The 16,961-nt window shown below is 41.1% G+C and overlaps 1 protein-coding gene across 2 annotated transcripts in view; it reads left to right on the top strand.

Moving 5' to 3' along the window:
* The first annotated feature begins 1,000 nt into the window (after positions 1-1,000).
* Positions 1,001-16,961, top strand: part of rhpn2 (rhophilin, Rho GTPase binding protein 2) — a 28,727-nt gene continuing 12,766 nt past the window's right edge. For both annotated transcript variants that reach the window (XM_085767226.1, XM_085767218.1), the window contains exons 1-4: positions 1,001-1,184; positions 5,955-6,070; positions 11,736-11,864; positions 16,820-16,895. In XM_085767226.1, the coding sequence (XP_085623352.1) occupies positions 1,119-1,184; positions 5,955-6,070; positions 11,736-11,864; positions 16,820-16,895 (387 nt within the window). In that variant the 5' untranslated portion in view covers positions 1,001-1,118. The remainder of the gene's footprint in view (positions 1,185-5,954; positions 6,071-11,735; positions 11,865-16,819; positions 16,896-16,961) is intronic.

Genomic DNA, 16,961 nt, shown 5'->3' with positions numbered 1-16,961 from the left:
GAGATGCAAAGGAAAAACACAGCAGACCGAACAGCACAGTTGAACTGATAATTTTATTTTTTGTTTTTTTGACTTACAATGATACAAACCTTGTGCATCAGGTACAGGTACAGGCAACAGCTGTTCACATGTTGGCCATCAATAGTTACACACTGGATGTATAAGCAGCAGCAGTTTGTTTATTCCACAGCCTATTTAATTGGGAGTGCAAGTATAATTTTTAATATGCAGAGTGCCCCTCACCCTAAAGAGAAGCAGCCATGTTGCATAGTTTTGCATCATTGACATCAAACAATGTGTTAAAAAAATGCAAACTGAAAACTGTTCCGCACCAACAACTGTCTTTGTCAGTGTTTTATTGTTATTATTATTATTATTATTATTATTATTATTATTATTATTATTATGTTTTTATTATATTGGGATATTATTCATTTATTTTTATACATATATTTATTTACATGACATTATAGTGGTCAACATGTGACTTCTTTTGGTGAGACAGGTGTTGGACATTTGGTGATTTATTTTGACAGCTCCAGATAATTATTATTCTGTAGCTCTGTAGACTATATTTATGACGATATGGACTAGGCCTTTCATCCTACTTGTGTTTTTTTTTCTGTAACTGAATTGACTTTATCAATCATAACAGTTAGTAGCCTATTAAAAATACAGCTTAATCAGCCCAAACAAGCTATTTTACCATATAATTGATAAACTGCATCAGGGTGCTCGAGACAGTTGATGCAACTGCTTTTACTCGTGTGAGTTTTCATTGCGACATTTGTAGTTACGCGTGAACAAGTTGTTAGTCATGTGTTTACGACTTCCGCAATGTGGTGCGCTTTATCTGAATGATACAGGTGACGCTCGAGGGAGTTTCTGTCCGTGAACGCATCACGAATGTTTTTTGTTTTTTTTCTTTCTTCCCTTTTGTCCGTGTGGGCGGGGCCTCTGGTTTCTGCAGGAAAAGTGAGCGGCTGGGTGAAGTGAAGTCAGAGCAAACAGTTTGTCGGAGGAGAACGGATACTCACCTGTTGAACAGCAGCGCTTTGGTTTAAAATAACCTCGAATTCACCCGTGTTTCCCCTGTCGAGAGTGTGTGAGCCTTCAGGATGGCGGACACACTTTTACCAAACGGCATCAAAAACAACGGAGGGGACGGCAGTTATTTCAGAAAGGTGAGTTTTGTTTAGGACAGTTTCTTCACTCTACGATAGGCTACGAAACAGAGGCTCCATCTTTCTGCTGTATATCGACGGTTACAATTTACAGTGACATGGAAGTTTTTTTTAATTTTTTACACAAAATATGTTGAGCCTATTGCTAAGTTTTTTTTTGTTTTTTTTGAGTAAGTTTATATCTTATTAAATCTTGTATTAAAAACCATCTCAATTCATTGCGATTTTGCTCATCACGTCTGTGTTTCTCAGAATTTAAACGAGGATGAAACTGAATCCCGGTTTCACGCTGCATCAATAAAAGAGAGAAACTGAAAATGAAGGAAAGACAAGCTTTTTTTTTTTTTTTTAAAGTCCTTTATACATTGTTATAGTAATTTGTCAAAGTGATACTGAAGTTTTAAAGAATCCAATTTCAATAAATTTGAGAAAAAAATAATATAGATAATTTCATAATGTAGGTGTAATGTGTTATAGGCCTATAACGCCATATATTTATTTAAAAAAAAAAATTGTCAAGCAAACACTGCGGATCCTGAAGTGTCACCAACAGGAGCAGAAACCACAGTGCTGTCAGCTTCAGGTGTCTGTGTGTGTGTTTCTCCAAGAATAGCTGTATGTCCTGCAGTTACTGATAGTGGGAGATAGCCTGCTGAAAGGGCAGTGACCAGACATCCCATAATTAACCTATTCAGTTCCCTGATGGCTGCCAGAGGTGTGACTGTGATTGACAGGTAACATGAAGAGTTAAGGAGGAGGAATTCCTCAGAGACATTATTGATAATTTGAACAGCTCCTTTTATTCTGGTAAACGGTTCGATATTTCCTCTCAGCAAAATTTTTACCACTGTCTCTCGCCTAATTCTTAATAACATAATTACCATTGTGGTTAAAGGAACATTTTAACTAAGACCACTAATGCTCTAACCTTTGACCTTTTTTATTTACTGTCTGTATCTTAAGAGTTGCACCCATGATGCTCAGGATAACAGCATCATCTCTAAACAACTAAAGTGTAAATCTTGGTGGTGGGTTATCCAAATAAGATAAGGAAAGGAGAGTGTTCTTCCTGTGTGTAAATGAACTGATGTGTTGTCATGTAGGTAATGAGGATCTGTTGCAGAGAAACCTCTCTAACCAGTTTTGTGTTTTATCTACCTGCAACTGTAACATTTCCAGAGCTCTCAGTTTTCCTAGTTTGTGGCCATGAGAAAGGCTCTTGGCAGTGGTCGGGTGATTATCTAATGTGTTTTTACTGAGTTCTCTGTCTGCCATGCTGTGGTCCATGTCTCATTCCTCCACATTTGTAACGGTGTCCTCAGCTGGAGTGTTTTCATAGACAAGCTTGTTTAGATTGGTATCTGAACAGGGCCTTTGTGTATTTCAATCCCCCCGAATCCCCTTCTGAACGCTGTCTGGATTTAGGCTCTGTGCTGCACTTCCTGTGTCTATAAAAAGGCCTGTAGGATCTAGGGTCTGGGACGGCCCCAGGACACGGTGGGATACTACAGGGCCATTACCTCAATCACAAACGGTGTCCTTTAGTAATGTCACATACATTTTTGAGCCAAACTCATCGATTTTTGTCCTAGTCTCTATATTTCCTTTACCCTCCATATTTCCCAGGAACATCTTTGGTTACAGAGGCCCCTCTCGGTATAAAAAGACTTACGCATTCACTGAAACCACAGTGTAATGAGTTCTGCTTCTCGTTGTGTCATGTTAAAGAGATTTGCAATTTGGAAACTTTTTGGTCAAATTTGAACCAAGTGGAGCCAAGATGATCTTTGCTTCCATTTTTTGTGCCCTGCTTTCTCTTGGGTGAAAATGAGTTTAATGATTTACAAGGCCTCGTCGGGTCCGATTGATGCTCCAGGGTGCTGTTGTGGTTTAGGGCCTCCTTCCCAGCCGTCCACTGTTTCACCTCCAGCTGGCTGACGTCCGACTGGAGGAAACTGCAGGATGGAAACATGGCAGAACAAAAAGCCGAATCGGCATGTTTTTTTCTCCTTATCCTCCTCGGCCAGTGAGAGCATTGACGTAGCATCTGGCCCGAGGCCTTCTTCAGCCAGACAACAGCCACAAATTGACAACATGTGTCCTGGTTCACAAACCAGACTTGGAGACACACTCAGATCCCCTCAGTGACTATTGTATTGGAAAAAGGCAAATAAGAGATGGAGCTGTGATCGAGTAAAATTGGTCACTGAAGACAGACATGTCTTTCTTTGAGCAATCCATCCAATGGTTCCCTCAGTTGGGGGCATACATGGTATCAGTTTGTCCTAATAAAGAGGTGTAGATATAGAAATACTGAATAGTCTTGTGAGTCCACCATGTTGAAATGAACTGGGTTGTGGCCGAAGCCTCTTCCTGGCTGGTTGCCAGTCTTAATCACCACTTGTATCAACAAGCTACCCCAAGAGCCACTGCTCCACATGTTCTTTATGAAGCCCAAGTTATACAACAGCAAAATTATTTGCTGTCCAATGGATATGGTAATGGCCAGGACAGTCTTTGTGTTTTGCCATAATGAACTGTTTTAGAGAAAGGGTGCACTGTTTGTGTGTAGGAGGGGGTACAATTCCCCCAAGCGGTCCGGCAAGGCATTAGCATGGCCAGAAGCCAGATTTGTGGGTTCAGTTGCCTGTGTAGGTCAATATGGGATGCCAAATAGTCCATGCAACACTGTGAGAAGAATTGTTGCTCCAGTTTTTTACTTTTCCTCTATTAAATTTATTTATTTATTTATTTATTTATTTATTTGGTTCATTTCGGGCATGTCAATTAGTCATCATCATCACACATCATCTCAATCCAATTAATACAATACACATGACCGAAAGGGAAAGCGGGAGAAGCAAAAGCTTATCTAGTCCCGCCCCCAATACTCACATATTCATTTTTTCTGCATGTTACATTTTTGACATAATTAAATTAAACCAGATCTATAGTTTTACAGCGATTGATAATTATTTTTTCCAAACTTAAAGTGAGTGAAAGGACACTCTGGGCCACAATATCTAAAACATGACAAACTCAAGAAACCTGTTTGATTATCGAGTCATGATCCTAAATCAGTAGGTGTGATAGGTTTGTGGATGATGATGATGATGATGAGACACTTATTACATTCACATCACTGCACAGCGTCACTACTTTGGAATGCTGGAATGCGCTGAATTTCTTAAGTGTCCTACTTAATAAAATGGCAACATAGGTAAGGTCCGTCATTTGCCACTCCCTTGGTCTTTACACACACACTCGTCATTGTAGATGTAATGATTGATGTACAGTAATAAGTCCACGCCCTCTTCTAGTATGCACTTATGTCTTATGCTGTCATTCCAAGAATAGCTCCTGGTAACACCTGCAGTCATCTCTGTTACGTCTCTGTTGTGTCATTAACGAGCCTTATGTTCGTATGAATGGTTAATCATTACACTGTCATCAGACCTTAAGTGTTTTGTGAGGAAACACCCAAAATTAAGTTAGCTCAGTGATCATGAAATATGTTAAACTGTCACAAAAATATGTCTGATATACATATATCTATATGTGTCTGTTCATGACCTTCAATTATGGGCTAGTATGAGCCAAAATTTAAAACATGTGTTCTCTGAAAGAGTTAGAGGGTTTGTAATGGAATTTGGACGCCTCTGGTGCGTGTGTGTGGGAAGCCGGTGAGGGATTACGCCTTTACCACAGCTGAAGTGAGGTGGGGATCAGTGGAGGGACCTTAATTCCTAATGAAGCCAGGTGACACCATATGTAAGGGTGGAGCCAGGAGCTTGGCCTCAGGGCGGGAGAGAGCGAGTATGAACAAAAAACAAAGTCTGTGAAATGTGGGGGAATTAGATCTTTTAGATGCATCTGTTGTTTTAGATGTATCTGGCATGTCAGATACAGTAGAAGCCACTTAACTCTGAAATCTGAAGTTTTCTGTGAAACTGAGTGACGTTGATCTGATCTGCTGAGCATGAGTCACAAAGTCAGAGATGTGAATCTTGCGTTACAATAAGAAAATAAAGAAATGTACATATGACTACACTCGTGCTAACTACAGTATGACCTCTGAATTCACATGGATGTTGCTGAGCAGGAACCAAAGCCCATTATTATTTTCCTGACATCACATTTAGTCTGATAAATAACAACAATGTTAAGGTTTTCCACTCAATCTAGCAATCTAACCTGTTTTACTGAGTCGGCCGGTCTCTACATCACGTTGTTGTGTTGCCATTCGGAGCGCAGCACAGACCACACCTCTACTCTGCTGTGACTAGTGACTACAGCCACTTTATCTGTGCTGCTATGAGCGACACCCTGTTGACTTAGGAAGGCTGTGGCTGGCTGTGATAGGGACAAGGACACACAGTCCAGTCACACAGGCCATTATGTGTAAACACACAGGGTGAGAACTTAGAGCATGTCTTTCAGCTGAGGTGTAGCTCTTCTCACACCCAACTGATACATGAGTGTTATAACAGAAAACATAGGCAAAGTAAAATCACATAAATGAATTTAAAAGTGGTGTCTGTCACTTGCTTCCAGGAACAATCACTCATGGAAAAGAATTTCTTGGAACTCACGCCTCCTGGTATAAATAAACAGGATTTGAATAATCATGTAAATGTGAAAACCAAACTACCAATAAGGAAATCATCCTATTGCTTTTTTTATTTGATGTTTTTTTACAGTGCAGATTACTGTTTGTTTCACTCATTTACATTCTAATGTACTTATTATTTCTGTGTCTCCTTGTCTCAGGGTTGTAACCCGTTTGCCCAGACCGGACGAAGCAAACTTCAGAACAAGCGAGCCAGTCTGAACCAGCAGATCATCAAAGAGATGAGGATGAGGGCCGGAGCGGAGAACCTGCTCAAGTAAGAGCAGAACTCGCACACATACAATACATACTGTACTGTCTGTCAGCTTTTGTTTCTTTCAGTCAGTCATCCTAAGTGATACAAAGAACAAAGACCTCATACAAAAATACACTCAGCCACAGAAATGCCATTGCCATTGCACTTGTTACATAAGGCAAAACCATGCATTCATGTGTCATTCATGTTTTCTGTATTGTTTGTAAGTTAGGTCGCTGTGGTGAGTGTGACCTCGAGTAAACTGTAGCTGCTTTGTTTGGCTTCACCTCCCTCATGGTTGTGTTATGAATATGTAGATGATTTTATGTAATTACAAATCAATGGGAGGATTTCATGTCCAAGGGTCACTGTGTTATGTGACTGACATCAACATTTTGCCGGCCCCTTTCTATTTCGAGTACAGGCTACAAAGATGCGATGATCCAGTTTCCACTGTTTTATCATGTAGCTATGGAGGTAAACGTGAACATGGTATGGAGGAAGATGTGTCTGGTGTGTGAGGTTTTAAAACTAAATGGAGGAATATCTTCTTGTGGCTGACATATCTTAACTTGACTGTCCTTAACTTGCAACCTAATGCTTCTTTATCTAGTCTGGTTCAGGCCTTAATGCTACAAAAAGCTATTTGTCTAAACACTGTCTGCTACATTTCTGCACTTACACAACATCCTGATGATGACTACCACTTTTAAACCAGTCATCATTCCCAAATCTCCTCCTGTACCACTATCATCCAAAAAGACTATACATCTGTTAATTTGGTTGGTTGCTTTCTACTGAACCATTGAAAAAGAAATGTTAATGTTGCAGTGGTGCTGTGCACACGTAGTGCGGCTCTTTAACAGTCAAATACAAAACTACAGCTGTCATAAGCTTCAACAGCGGCCTGTGTTTCTTTGCATGAGTATATCATGATAATACAGAGTGACCTGGAAAATAAATGTAGAGGTTGAGTTTTTGTTCTACAGTCTAAAGAACAGACAGAAAAAATGAAGGTAGATCATCTAAAGATGAAAATGTGTTGCAATTGCAAATGTATTTTGTATTTCACTTTAGGGTTGCAACAGCAATGACAGGCTGCGGCTGAAGTGGCATAGAAGTCTGTACAGTCTCACATTGCACAATCATGTCTGCAGATATTTAACGCTTCGTCTTTTCTTTTGTTGCCATCTCTCCCATAGCCTCCAGGACAAAAGTCTTGTCTCTGATTGTCTATAGATAAGAACTGAGCTTCACAGTTATCAGCCTTATCATTAATCACGTGTCCACCAAAGCTCTGTGGTGGCTTTTGTTGTTACTGTAGGCACTATTTTGGAATTTTTAAACGAAACTGATATGTAACATTATCAGATTTAACAGTGTCTTTCTGCAGGTCAAGAAACTAAAGATGTGGTAAATATCTAATGATCTGAGAGCAAACTCCTAAATGTAACACCCACAGAACCTGCCACACTGAAAAAACAACTGAGCAACTCTGAGCATCCTGCTAAGATAAAAATAGCATTAGGAAAATGAATTTTTGCTATAAGGTTATTTATTACATTGCAAGGTCTCCCTGTAATATTAGGTGACGCCTCTCTGCAAAGATCACAGTCATATGTCGCTGCTATTAGGCAAATCTATTTATCCACAGAGACCCTGCTCTCTGCCCGTGCAATATTTGCTGTGTTCAAGATCTTTCTGGGTTTTCGGAAATGGGTGTTTCTCCTACAGCCAATAACAGCACACATCGCTTGGGGATGCTGTCAAAACGACTCACCAGGTTCTCAGTCTAAGTACCACTGCTCTCTTCTCCCTCTCATGTTGAGCTGTTGAGGTGCGGCCAACTTTGAATGGTGTGTTTCGAAACAGAAACTTTGAAACAATAGTTCATTGTTTATCTCTAGTAGCCTCAAGCTGTTCAGCTGCATCTACTCGCTTCACATCAGCTCTGGCCATAGCAACAAAGGGCTTGTTAGAAGATAAAGATGGTATGGAGTTAATGGTTTTTTAGTATGATAAAAGTATTCAACATGAGTTCCGAAAAACCTGGTAATGTTCGGGGCCAGGTCCCCAATAGAAGTTTTACATTTTTATGTTTTAACATTTGACACTGATTTACTTGTTAACATTTGTACTTGTGCTACTCCTTGCTGTTCTCCTTGATGCATCATGCTTCAATAAGCTGGAAAATAAGAGCTCAGTGAGTGGGGAGTGTCGACACACAGATTTCCCAACCGTATCACTCAGCTCAGGATGTACAGTACTGTATGTGCCGTACAAACCTCACTGTTTGAAAAGAGGAAAAAAGAAAGTAAAGTGAGGAGTAAAATGTTAATGTCAGTGACTGGTCAGTCCATTTGAAAGGGGGAATACACTGTGGTGTGTATTTTAACACTTTCAGCATGGCTAAAAGATTGGTTGTTTCCAGGGAAACCTCAGATAAAATTCACAGTGAAGTTAGATGTAGTGAGGTGGTGTAAAGTGCTTATCTCAGTGTAATCAAGCCCAGTGGTGAGTGTGTGTCTGCTGGGAAAAGAGAGGTGGTATTGTGCTTCGGAAACCAAGGTACGATCAAACTCTGATCTTGAAAGTCTTTTGTTGCCAGCACTGACATATTAGTGTAATAGAATAACAGAAAAAATGAAGAATGTAGATTGTATGTTGCTGCTGCAGTGTTTATTGATGTTTATAATATGTATTTAATGCTTTATGAATCCTCCAAATGATTAGTCCACAGCAGAGGTTAAAACTAAATCTGTAAGTCACCAAAGGATACTGAAAGAAAAAACATCTTATACAATGAATCTTCCTATAGGATTTTGATTGGACTTAATTGCAGGAAATCTACAGGTAAAGTACAACCTTTGAAAAGATGTGCATCAGATCAAAGGCAGCTCTCAAATGAAGTGATGATGGGATATTATAAGCTTCATGAGAGGAGTGTTTGTTGCAGGTGTGCTGTATTGAATTGCATTAGATTGCGCAGCTCTACCTGCGACTGTTCCTGCCTCCTGTCCTGCGTGGCTTTCGGCAGAGACACTGTCTTTCACATCTGTCAGGATGATGTTAAGTTCAGTGAACTGTCAAAGGAGGATCCTATGGTATCTTTGTCACTGTAGCTTCCTGTGTACAGAGACAAAGGGTTCAATAGTACAGCACATTGTCTCTCTGACAGAGCTGATTCAACTTCTCCCACTGGGATTCCTGGATCATCTCTGTTAACATTAGTCTGCTTTGGGAGGATAGTACCTGTGTGTGTGTACGTGTATGTGTGTTAGGCCTGTCTAAGGCTACAGCTTCAGGAGCCTCCACATTCCTTCAGTACTTCACACAGAATGCCCTGCCAAGTCCGTGGGCAAATGGACGTTGTGTGTGTGTGTGTGTGTGTGTGTGTGTGTGTGTGTGTGTGTGTGTACCAGCCCAGCTGCAGTCCAGACGACGGCTTGGGTGAATATCTGAGCTTCCAATATGCCCCCCTAGATTTCTTTTTTAAAGCCGCAAATCATATGAAGTCCAACTGTAGTTCTACCTGTGCTCTCCTGTGTGTGTGTGTGTCTGTGTGTGTGTGTGTGTTAATGTCTGTTGGGACAAAGTGACAAAATAGGATCGCCATAGCTACCCCACCGTTGACATCCACCTGGATTGCCCTAGTCACATCACAAGCAGAGAGTCAAATCAAACTAACAACACCTAAAGAGCCAATTAAGCAAGTGTGTGTGTGTGTGTGTGTGTGTGTGTGTGTTGTCTTCTTCTACCTTTCTTTTGCCTCTCCTCTCTTGTTCTGCATTCCTCTCTCTATGGGCAACAGGTGGAGTCAGGCTGGTCAGACCTGTTCTCTCCTCATGACTTTTTCAATCTTTAGAAATCTCCTCTAGAGACACAACACACAACTGTTTGTCCTAGACTCAGTGATTCTGCTTATGATGAATAAACTGAACTTCTCACGGCATAATGTGATATTAAACATGATGTTAATAATAATAACCAGTGGTTGAGCAAGCTGGCACAGACTCTGCTCAGACCACAACACCTCTGCCTCTTCCACCCTGATCGATTCCCCAGACCAGACCTCCTAAGAAACCCGTCAGCGGTCCAAAGGGAAGTGATGGTGTGATGCAAATGTTAAGAAGAGGTTGACATTGAATGTAGAGAAAAACTACAGCCACTGAACTGGTAATGTGCTGTGGCCAATTTCCAGCAGGAAGTGATACAGTATTACTCATTGTCTTCTGTGATCCTGAATGCGATATTGAGCAAATCATCAGGTTTTTTAAAATCTTAATTGGTGTAATAAAACTTGTCATTTATGGGATTTATGGGTTTATGACCGAAACCCAGTTTATATGATTTCTGCTCATTAACTTTCCCCTGGAGTTTTTTTCTTTTAACCCCTACCTCACAGTGCTTCTTTACACCTCACGTTTTGTGTCGGGAGTCACATCCTCTGTGATGACAGGCTAATGACAGAGTAGAGAGCTGTGAGCTGACAGAGACTCTCTCTGATTGATGACAGCAGATCATCTCCAGACTGACAGGTTTGGAGCAGGTTGTGTAGGCTACGTGTGGGTATGTCCCACAAATGACAGAGAGTTTGTTTGGACTGACTGTAGAACACAGATAAGGATACACTGAGAGCACCAAAGTGTGTGTGTTGGCTTGTATCTCCATGGACACCATGACAGGGTATCATAAATTTTGCTTTACAAAGGATCCAGCTAATTTGTCTATGTGTACTAACACAGTGACACAGGCCTCTGTGGTGTCATTATAACCTTATCTCTGCTGTGCAGTGAATCCTAATCCTTTATCACTTTCTGCATAATACACGTCCTTCCTCCTGAACCTCCACACCTTAACATCAACATGAGTGTGATATCAGAATGTTCTCTTTGGATTTCATTAGATCACAACCTAAGGATTTCAGAATGGTACAGGATGTAGATTGAAAGTGTTTGCTTTATATCACAATATAGACCAGAAGTCAGAATTTCAAAAAATGTCCCACATTAGGCGAATTCACCCTATTAGACATATTAAATGTTCAGAATGTGCAGTGAAGTATTCAGAATGATATCAAATCGCTGTTGTTTCTTTCTGGATTTTCCAGTTTGGTTTATTTCAACTTCCAGGATGTTTTTTTTTAAATCACATTTGCATGATTTGACTTTGCAACAGGGAGGTCTGAGGTTTAAAGAAATTATTCCTCTGCCCAGATTCAAGCACACACGCCATGCCTGTGCACAATACATACATGCAAGCAGCGACAAGCAGCAGGGCTGCGGTAGTGTAGGTGACTTCTGATCTCGACTGTCACATGGGCTCCTCTCTGTCGTGGCACGTACACAGTGAGATCATGTCAAAACTGTCATGCAATGGTGGATTTTTTGGAAACTGTTATTTTACCATGGGAAAGAGTTGTTTAGCTACAGGGATTGCAGCTGTGATTCATAACTCTTGGTTGTGTGCTGGAGAGTAAATCGAGTGCACAGCACGACAGAGTGACGCAGGTCTGTGGTCTAGAATACCAGGGGAGGCACGCTTGTTTTAATAATCAGCTGCAGGAAAGTTTGGCTCTTTCAGACTGGATAATAACAAGGCTGATATTTCTTTTCTCTTCTTCCACCCTCTCTTTATTCTTTTTTTTGTTGTTTTTGTTGTTTCTCTGCATCTTTCCTGTGGACAGGGCCACATCTAACAACAAGGTTAAGGACATGGTTCTGTTGGAGCTGAGTTATGTCAATGCCAACCTGCAGCTCCTGATGGGACAGCTGGAGGGACTCAACAGCTCAGTGGAGGTCTATCAGAACACACAGTGAGTACAAATACCACCGTTTCTCCTTTGACTGCTACTCATTCTAGTACTTTTACTTTCTGCCAATGCAAGATGTTGGCTAATTGCAATATCATAGTTTAAGGTACCATATTCTACACAAATGTTGAGATATAAGAAGATATATTTGTTGTTTTAAGAACCAAAAACAAAAAAATAATTTTCCATCTCCACTCAGGCTTCTCTCATGAGCTCTAGTAACAACAGTAATATGGGAACCTTTAAATCTAAGCCGAAATTAAAATGAGACATTGTGAAACAGCATTTTTTTGTGTTGTGCGACGTGCGTGTGTTTGGTTTCAGCTGCACAGCTGACATTTTTCACTGTTGGTGTACAGTTGATTTCATGGATGGAGAAGACTGCAATTTTGGTGTCTGAAGCAATGCATCTGCAGGCAATTGAATATAATTGCCTATAATTTTCAGATTAATTAAAGGTGTACTTTAAAGCTAACCACCTGTGATTAGAAGATGGAACTACAGTGCAGAGCTTTCTGCTGTAGACACACGTGATTGTGGCACCAGTGTGTGACTCATCACTGACCCAAACTTGCCCCAAAAACTGTATAAATGCAATCTTAAATCTTGAACTGAATCTGACCCTTTTTTTTTTTTACATTTCCCAAACCTGTCCTGACTGGTCAGAGTCCTCTCAGTATGCAAATAAGAAAACAAGGAACACAAACACACAATTGGCAGCCAAGAATAGACTGATGGCTCTGACACTGTGATTAACTTATCATGCACCCTGTCAGACGAAAGATACTTGATGACAGAGGAGAGGAGAGAAGAAGTGCACAGAAAAGAGAGCAAATGCACGAACCTGGGGCGCAAAGGTTTGTTGTCAAACTGGAGCAGCTGGTTTTGTCGCACACAATGGACAGAACAACAAGGAAACGATGAGCTGAATTTGTATGATAAACATCACAGGCCTGTCTGTGGACAGGATGTGTGTGATAGTTATAGGCTCATGTTTATAGGGTGCGGTTGAAAGTGGAGTATTTATGTCATGAAGATGCACAGGATCACGTGCTAAAATATTAAAATATAAAATGCAGGAGACTTGTTGACTGTAATATTGAATTACAGAGGTGTATGACATGGCGGCAGATATGCTTTGGGAACAGTTGTCTGTCTGTGAAGTAAATAACTTCAAACACATTTCCTCATAAGACATAAGACTGTTTTTTTTAATCCCACACATGGGAAATTTGGTTCTTACAGTAGAATTTGTAACATATAAGGTAAAAAAGTAGAAGAAATATGTAAATATAGAGATGTAAAACATTGTGAGACAAACATATAGCTGTGTACCAAAAAGTTTCAGTAACATATATACAGTTATTTACAAGAATAGAATGAAATTATATACAGTGTTGGTAGTTGTAAGGCATAAGAAAGTATTGCACAGATGTGTAAAGCATAAAGGTGTGCAGTTTATACACCAAATGGAACTGTAGTAATATATAAATGACACCTGGAATGAGAAAAACATTACAGTCAGACTGGTGTTGTACAGTCTGATGGCAGCTGGGATGAATGACCTGCGGTAGCATTCCTTCTTGCAGCGCGGATGCAGCAGTCTGCTGCTGAAAGAGCTACTTAGATCTATAGGCTGATGCAGGGGGTGAGATGGGTTGTCCAGGCTCTGGTGGGTAGGGGAGGGAGCAGGAAAATGATAAAGAATGAATGAATGAATGAATGAATGAATGAATGAATAAAGCATCACACAATGACAAAATAACAAAGTAATCATATTCTTAGTAAAGCATAGCATTTGGTGAAGTAACACTTGAGTAACTTGTCATTTAGAAATAATTGATTACTGAACACAATTTAAGTTTTCCATTGTAAACATATAACATATTTAAGGTTTTCAAATGATCAGCTTTCCTATGCTAATGAAAATCGCAACAATACAAGCTGATAGAGTGAAGCATGTCAGCCTCCAGGTGGCTCCTCTTATTAGGAACACTTGAGACCTCTATCAACCATCTGCCCAGACCCCCACACGTACATACATATGCTAAACCGTAAACCTGAGGGCGGCAATAACACCTCTGCCACATATACTCAAACAAAGATGCCACGTTACCCATGACAACGTGTCACAACAGAGCAATAAAATGATGAGAAGCGTAGAGAAGGAGTGGAGGTTTGTCCGGGATGGGGGTGTTGTGTGGTGGTAACCATAGTAATGGTCCTGAGGGTCATTGACAGAAATCTTAACACGGTTCACAGATTGTCAAGCTGCTGCTCCTAGACGCCTTCATTGTAAACACACAAGTGGGTGTTTCGTATTGAGCTACAGAGCAAGTTCTGTTTTTTAATTCTGACCCAGATAAAACCCCAAATTCCTTAAGTTGGCTCGACAAAGAGTCCAGATTAGTTTGTTTCACTTATAAAGTCTCTGGAGCAGCAAGTGCCTGAAGGATTTAACCTGGTTTTTAGTAAACCAGGTTGCCTGTCTGCAGGGCTGTAGACAGACTGGACTCAGACTGAATTTTAACTTCCAGGAATCCAGCAAAGCAAATATTCCCCATGATGTATTTTGTGTTTCACTCAGTCAACAAACAACGTGACAGAGACTTCCTAAAAAGTAAACAGCTGCTACTTCGGCGCAAGTGTCCTGTCACATGGCATCAAACAGACTCAAGTGTGGGAACACTCATCCTCCCATCAGCCCCGCGGTCAAGCTCTTAGAGAAGCACCTGCTCTCTGCTTCATGCAAAGACAACAGACAGGCTGAGAAACCACCATTACCTCCTTCGCATTGTATCTGTTAAAAAGAAAATTAAGCACGTGCAAAATTCATGTTCAGGCCATGTGTACAGGTAACGTGTACACTGGAATACCAGATATGTTGAGAAAGTTCCCCCCTCCCGTCACTCCTGAGCAGGTGTCTACGTGGGATGATGCTGTGCAGCCACAATGGAGAGTTAGCCTCCTCCTTTCAGCACTGAAATACAACCTCACTCGCAGGTACACAAACAAAACAACCTCTCCTCACTTTTCTAGGCTTTTCCCACCAGTGCACCGTCCTCTGAATAGCGTCTTTCTCAGGTTATTTCTTCTCACTCAGACCAGATCTAGCTGGTTCTGGCATGACGCAATGCATAACAGAGAGCACGTATACTAAGCGACTGGCGTGGTGGTAGACATGCTGCTCATGAAGTCAGCGACACTCTTTAACCACAATGAAAATAGAAGTTAATCACAATTTTCTTGCCAAGTTCACAGAATACATTGAACATAATGTATATTAAAAACATTGTCTGAGTGTGATATTCCCTCTGCACCTCTCACAGTGCCACAGTGCTACTTGTTCTGTGATATGTTTGTTCAGCTCCCTGCTGTAATGTTCTTGATCTGCACTACAAACAGACACCGAATCAGCACAGCTTCACTGATGACAAATGAAAACAGTGAGATAAAGAGATCAGGGCCATGGGCAGCTTCATTAACTCTGCTACAGTAGAAAGGTGGAAAGAATAGCAGAGATTACTTTAGACATCACGTCTGACAAGGAAACAGCCTCGTGTTGCCGATGAATGTTCACACCGTGACTCCACACATTTTTGTACCGAGTAAACACTTTAAGCTTCTCTGGGTTTTCACCAGTGAACCAGAGCTTGGACTGGACTGCCAGGGTCGATGGTCTGGTCCATGTCTCGCACACTGGCACTTCGACTTGTGTGTGTGTGGGAGGGGGCTGAGCTTCTGGGAGGCTTTTAACATTTCAGATTCCCTGCAGAACAGATACCCTGACTCCCCGTGCCCCTCTCTACCCCTCTATCCGTCAGAGAAAAGACCAGAGTGATCTCATCTACTAGTACTAATGGATCACACTGCAGCCCCTATCGTGCTCTGTCAGTTGTTACTGATGAATGAGTTTTACTGTGATTCACAGAGCCAGTATGCCAGAGGAATGCTGCCTTATCATCAAGTGATGAATGAGTGTGAGGAGTTGTTTTCTGAGCCCTCTGGTTTTGATGTCTCCTGCAGAGAAAACGTTTGTTCTTCATTTCTGATCCCTTTGATGAAAACAGGATGGATTAGATGGAATAGATGTTAATTCAATACGTGTTTATGTTGCTTTTATTTAACCTGGGGCTTGTGCTACTGTTGCACCCATTGGAGGTTTTTAATAGCTTAAATCCAGAAGCAGCCCTTGCTTGTTTGTAAAGCAAGGGCAGTTTATTCAGTAACGCCTCATTATTCTTCAGTCAGCAGGGGTTTTGTTTTTATAGCCTCTTTTTGATCAGCAGCAGGGATCTTTCAGGTTATATTTCCTCTGTTCAGATAACAAGCTAAACCTGCTTTCTGTCTGTCGGCAACAAGGACCTGCAGGTCATCCAGCCAGAGAAACTCCAAACCAAATTACAAGGTTAACCCTGTGTTTTATGGGTCTCTGCTGAAGCAAGGTTTCAACTCCACAATGATTAATCAACAGAGAGACGTGCAGCTTTACAGCAGGGAAACGTCAGGGCCCCATTCACCTTTAAATCCCAGCTCCTGCAGTGTGTGCGCTGCGCTTTGCTCTGACAGCACCATCTGTCTAATCCAGACTTACTCTCTGTGAAACTACACTCTTGGTTAAACTGAAATCTAAACTTCCTAATTGAACGACGTCGGCGCTAATTGTGACCCGGCTGTTACACGTTAATATTCACTTATCTGACCGTGCTGTCAACATGGCAACCCTAACAAGGCTTGGTCTGTCGGCAAAGGGAGTTGGTTGATTTCCACACCTTAGAGATTATGTTTTCATTACCATGAACCCTTTGACGTATCTGGAGACTACTGGTGGACGTTCAAGAGCTTGCACTTCTCACATTAAGTGTTTGCGATATCAGATCTGATTCACAAAATGTTATAATGGCAATAAAGTGACTGGTCAGGTCATGACGTTTCTATTGTTCTGTTTTGTGTTGCAGAGAAACAGCCAACATCCCCCTCATTGCTCTGGGCCTGAAGGAGACAAAAGAAATCAACTTTGCTACTCCATTCAAGGTACGGCTTCTCTCACCATTCGCTCTTCTTATTTGGAAAATGTGCATTAACAGAGATTCATTTTAA

This window comes from Trachurus japonicus, chromosome 3 (assembly GCF_045865225.1).
Source record: "Trachurus japonicus isolate A0001 chromosome 3, Traja_1.0".
Taxonomy (NCBI): Eukaryota; Metazoa; Chordata; class Actinopteri; order Carangiformes; family Carangidae; genus Trachurus; species Trachurus japonicus.
Note: the sequence above shows the minus strand (reverse complement) of the source record. Positions and strands in the feature narration are given on the sequence as shown.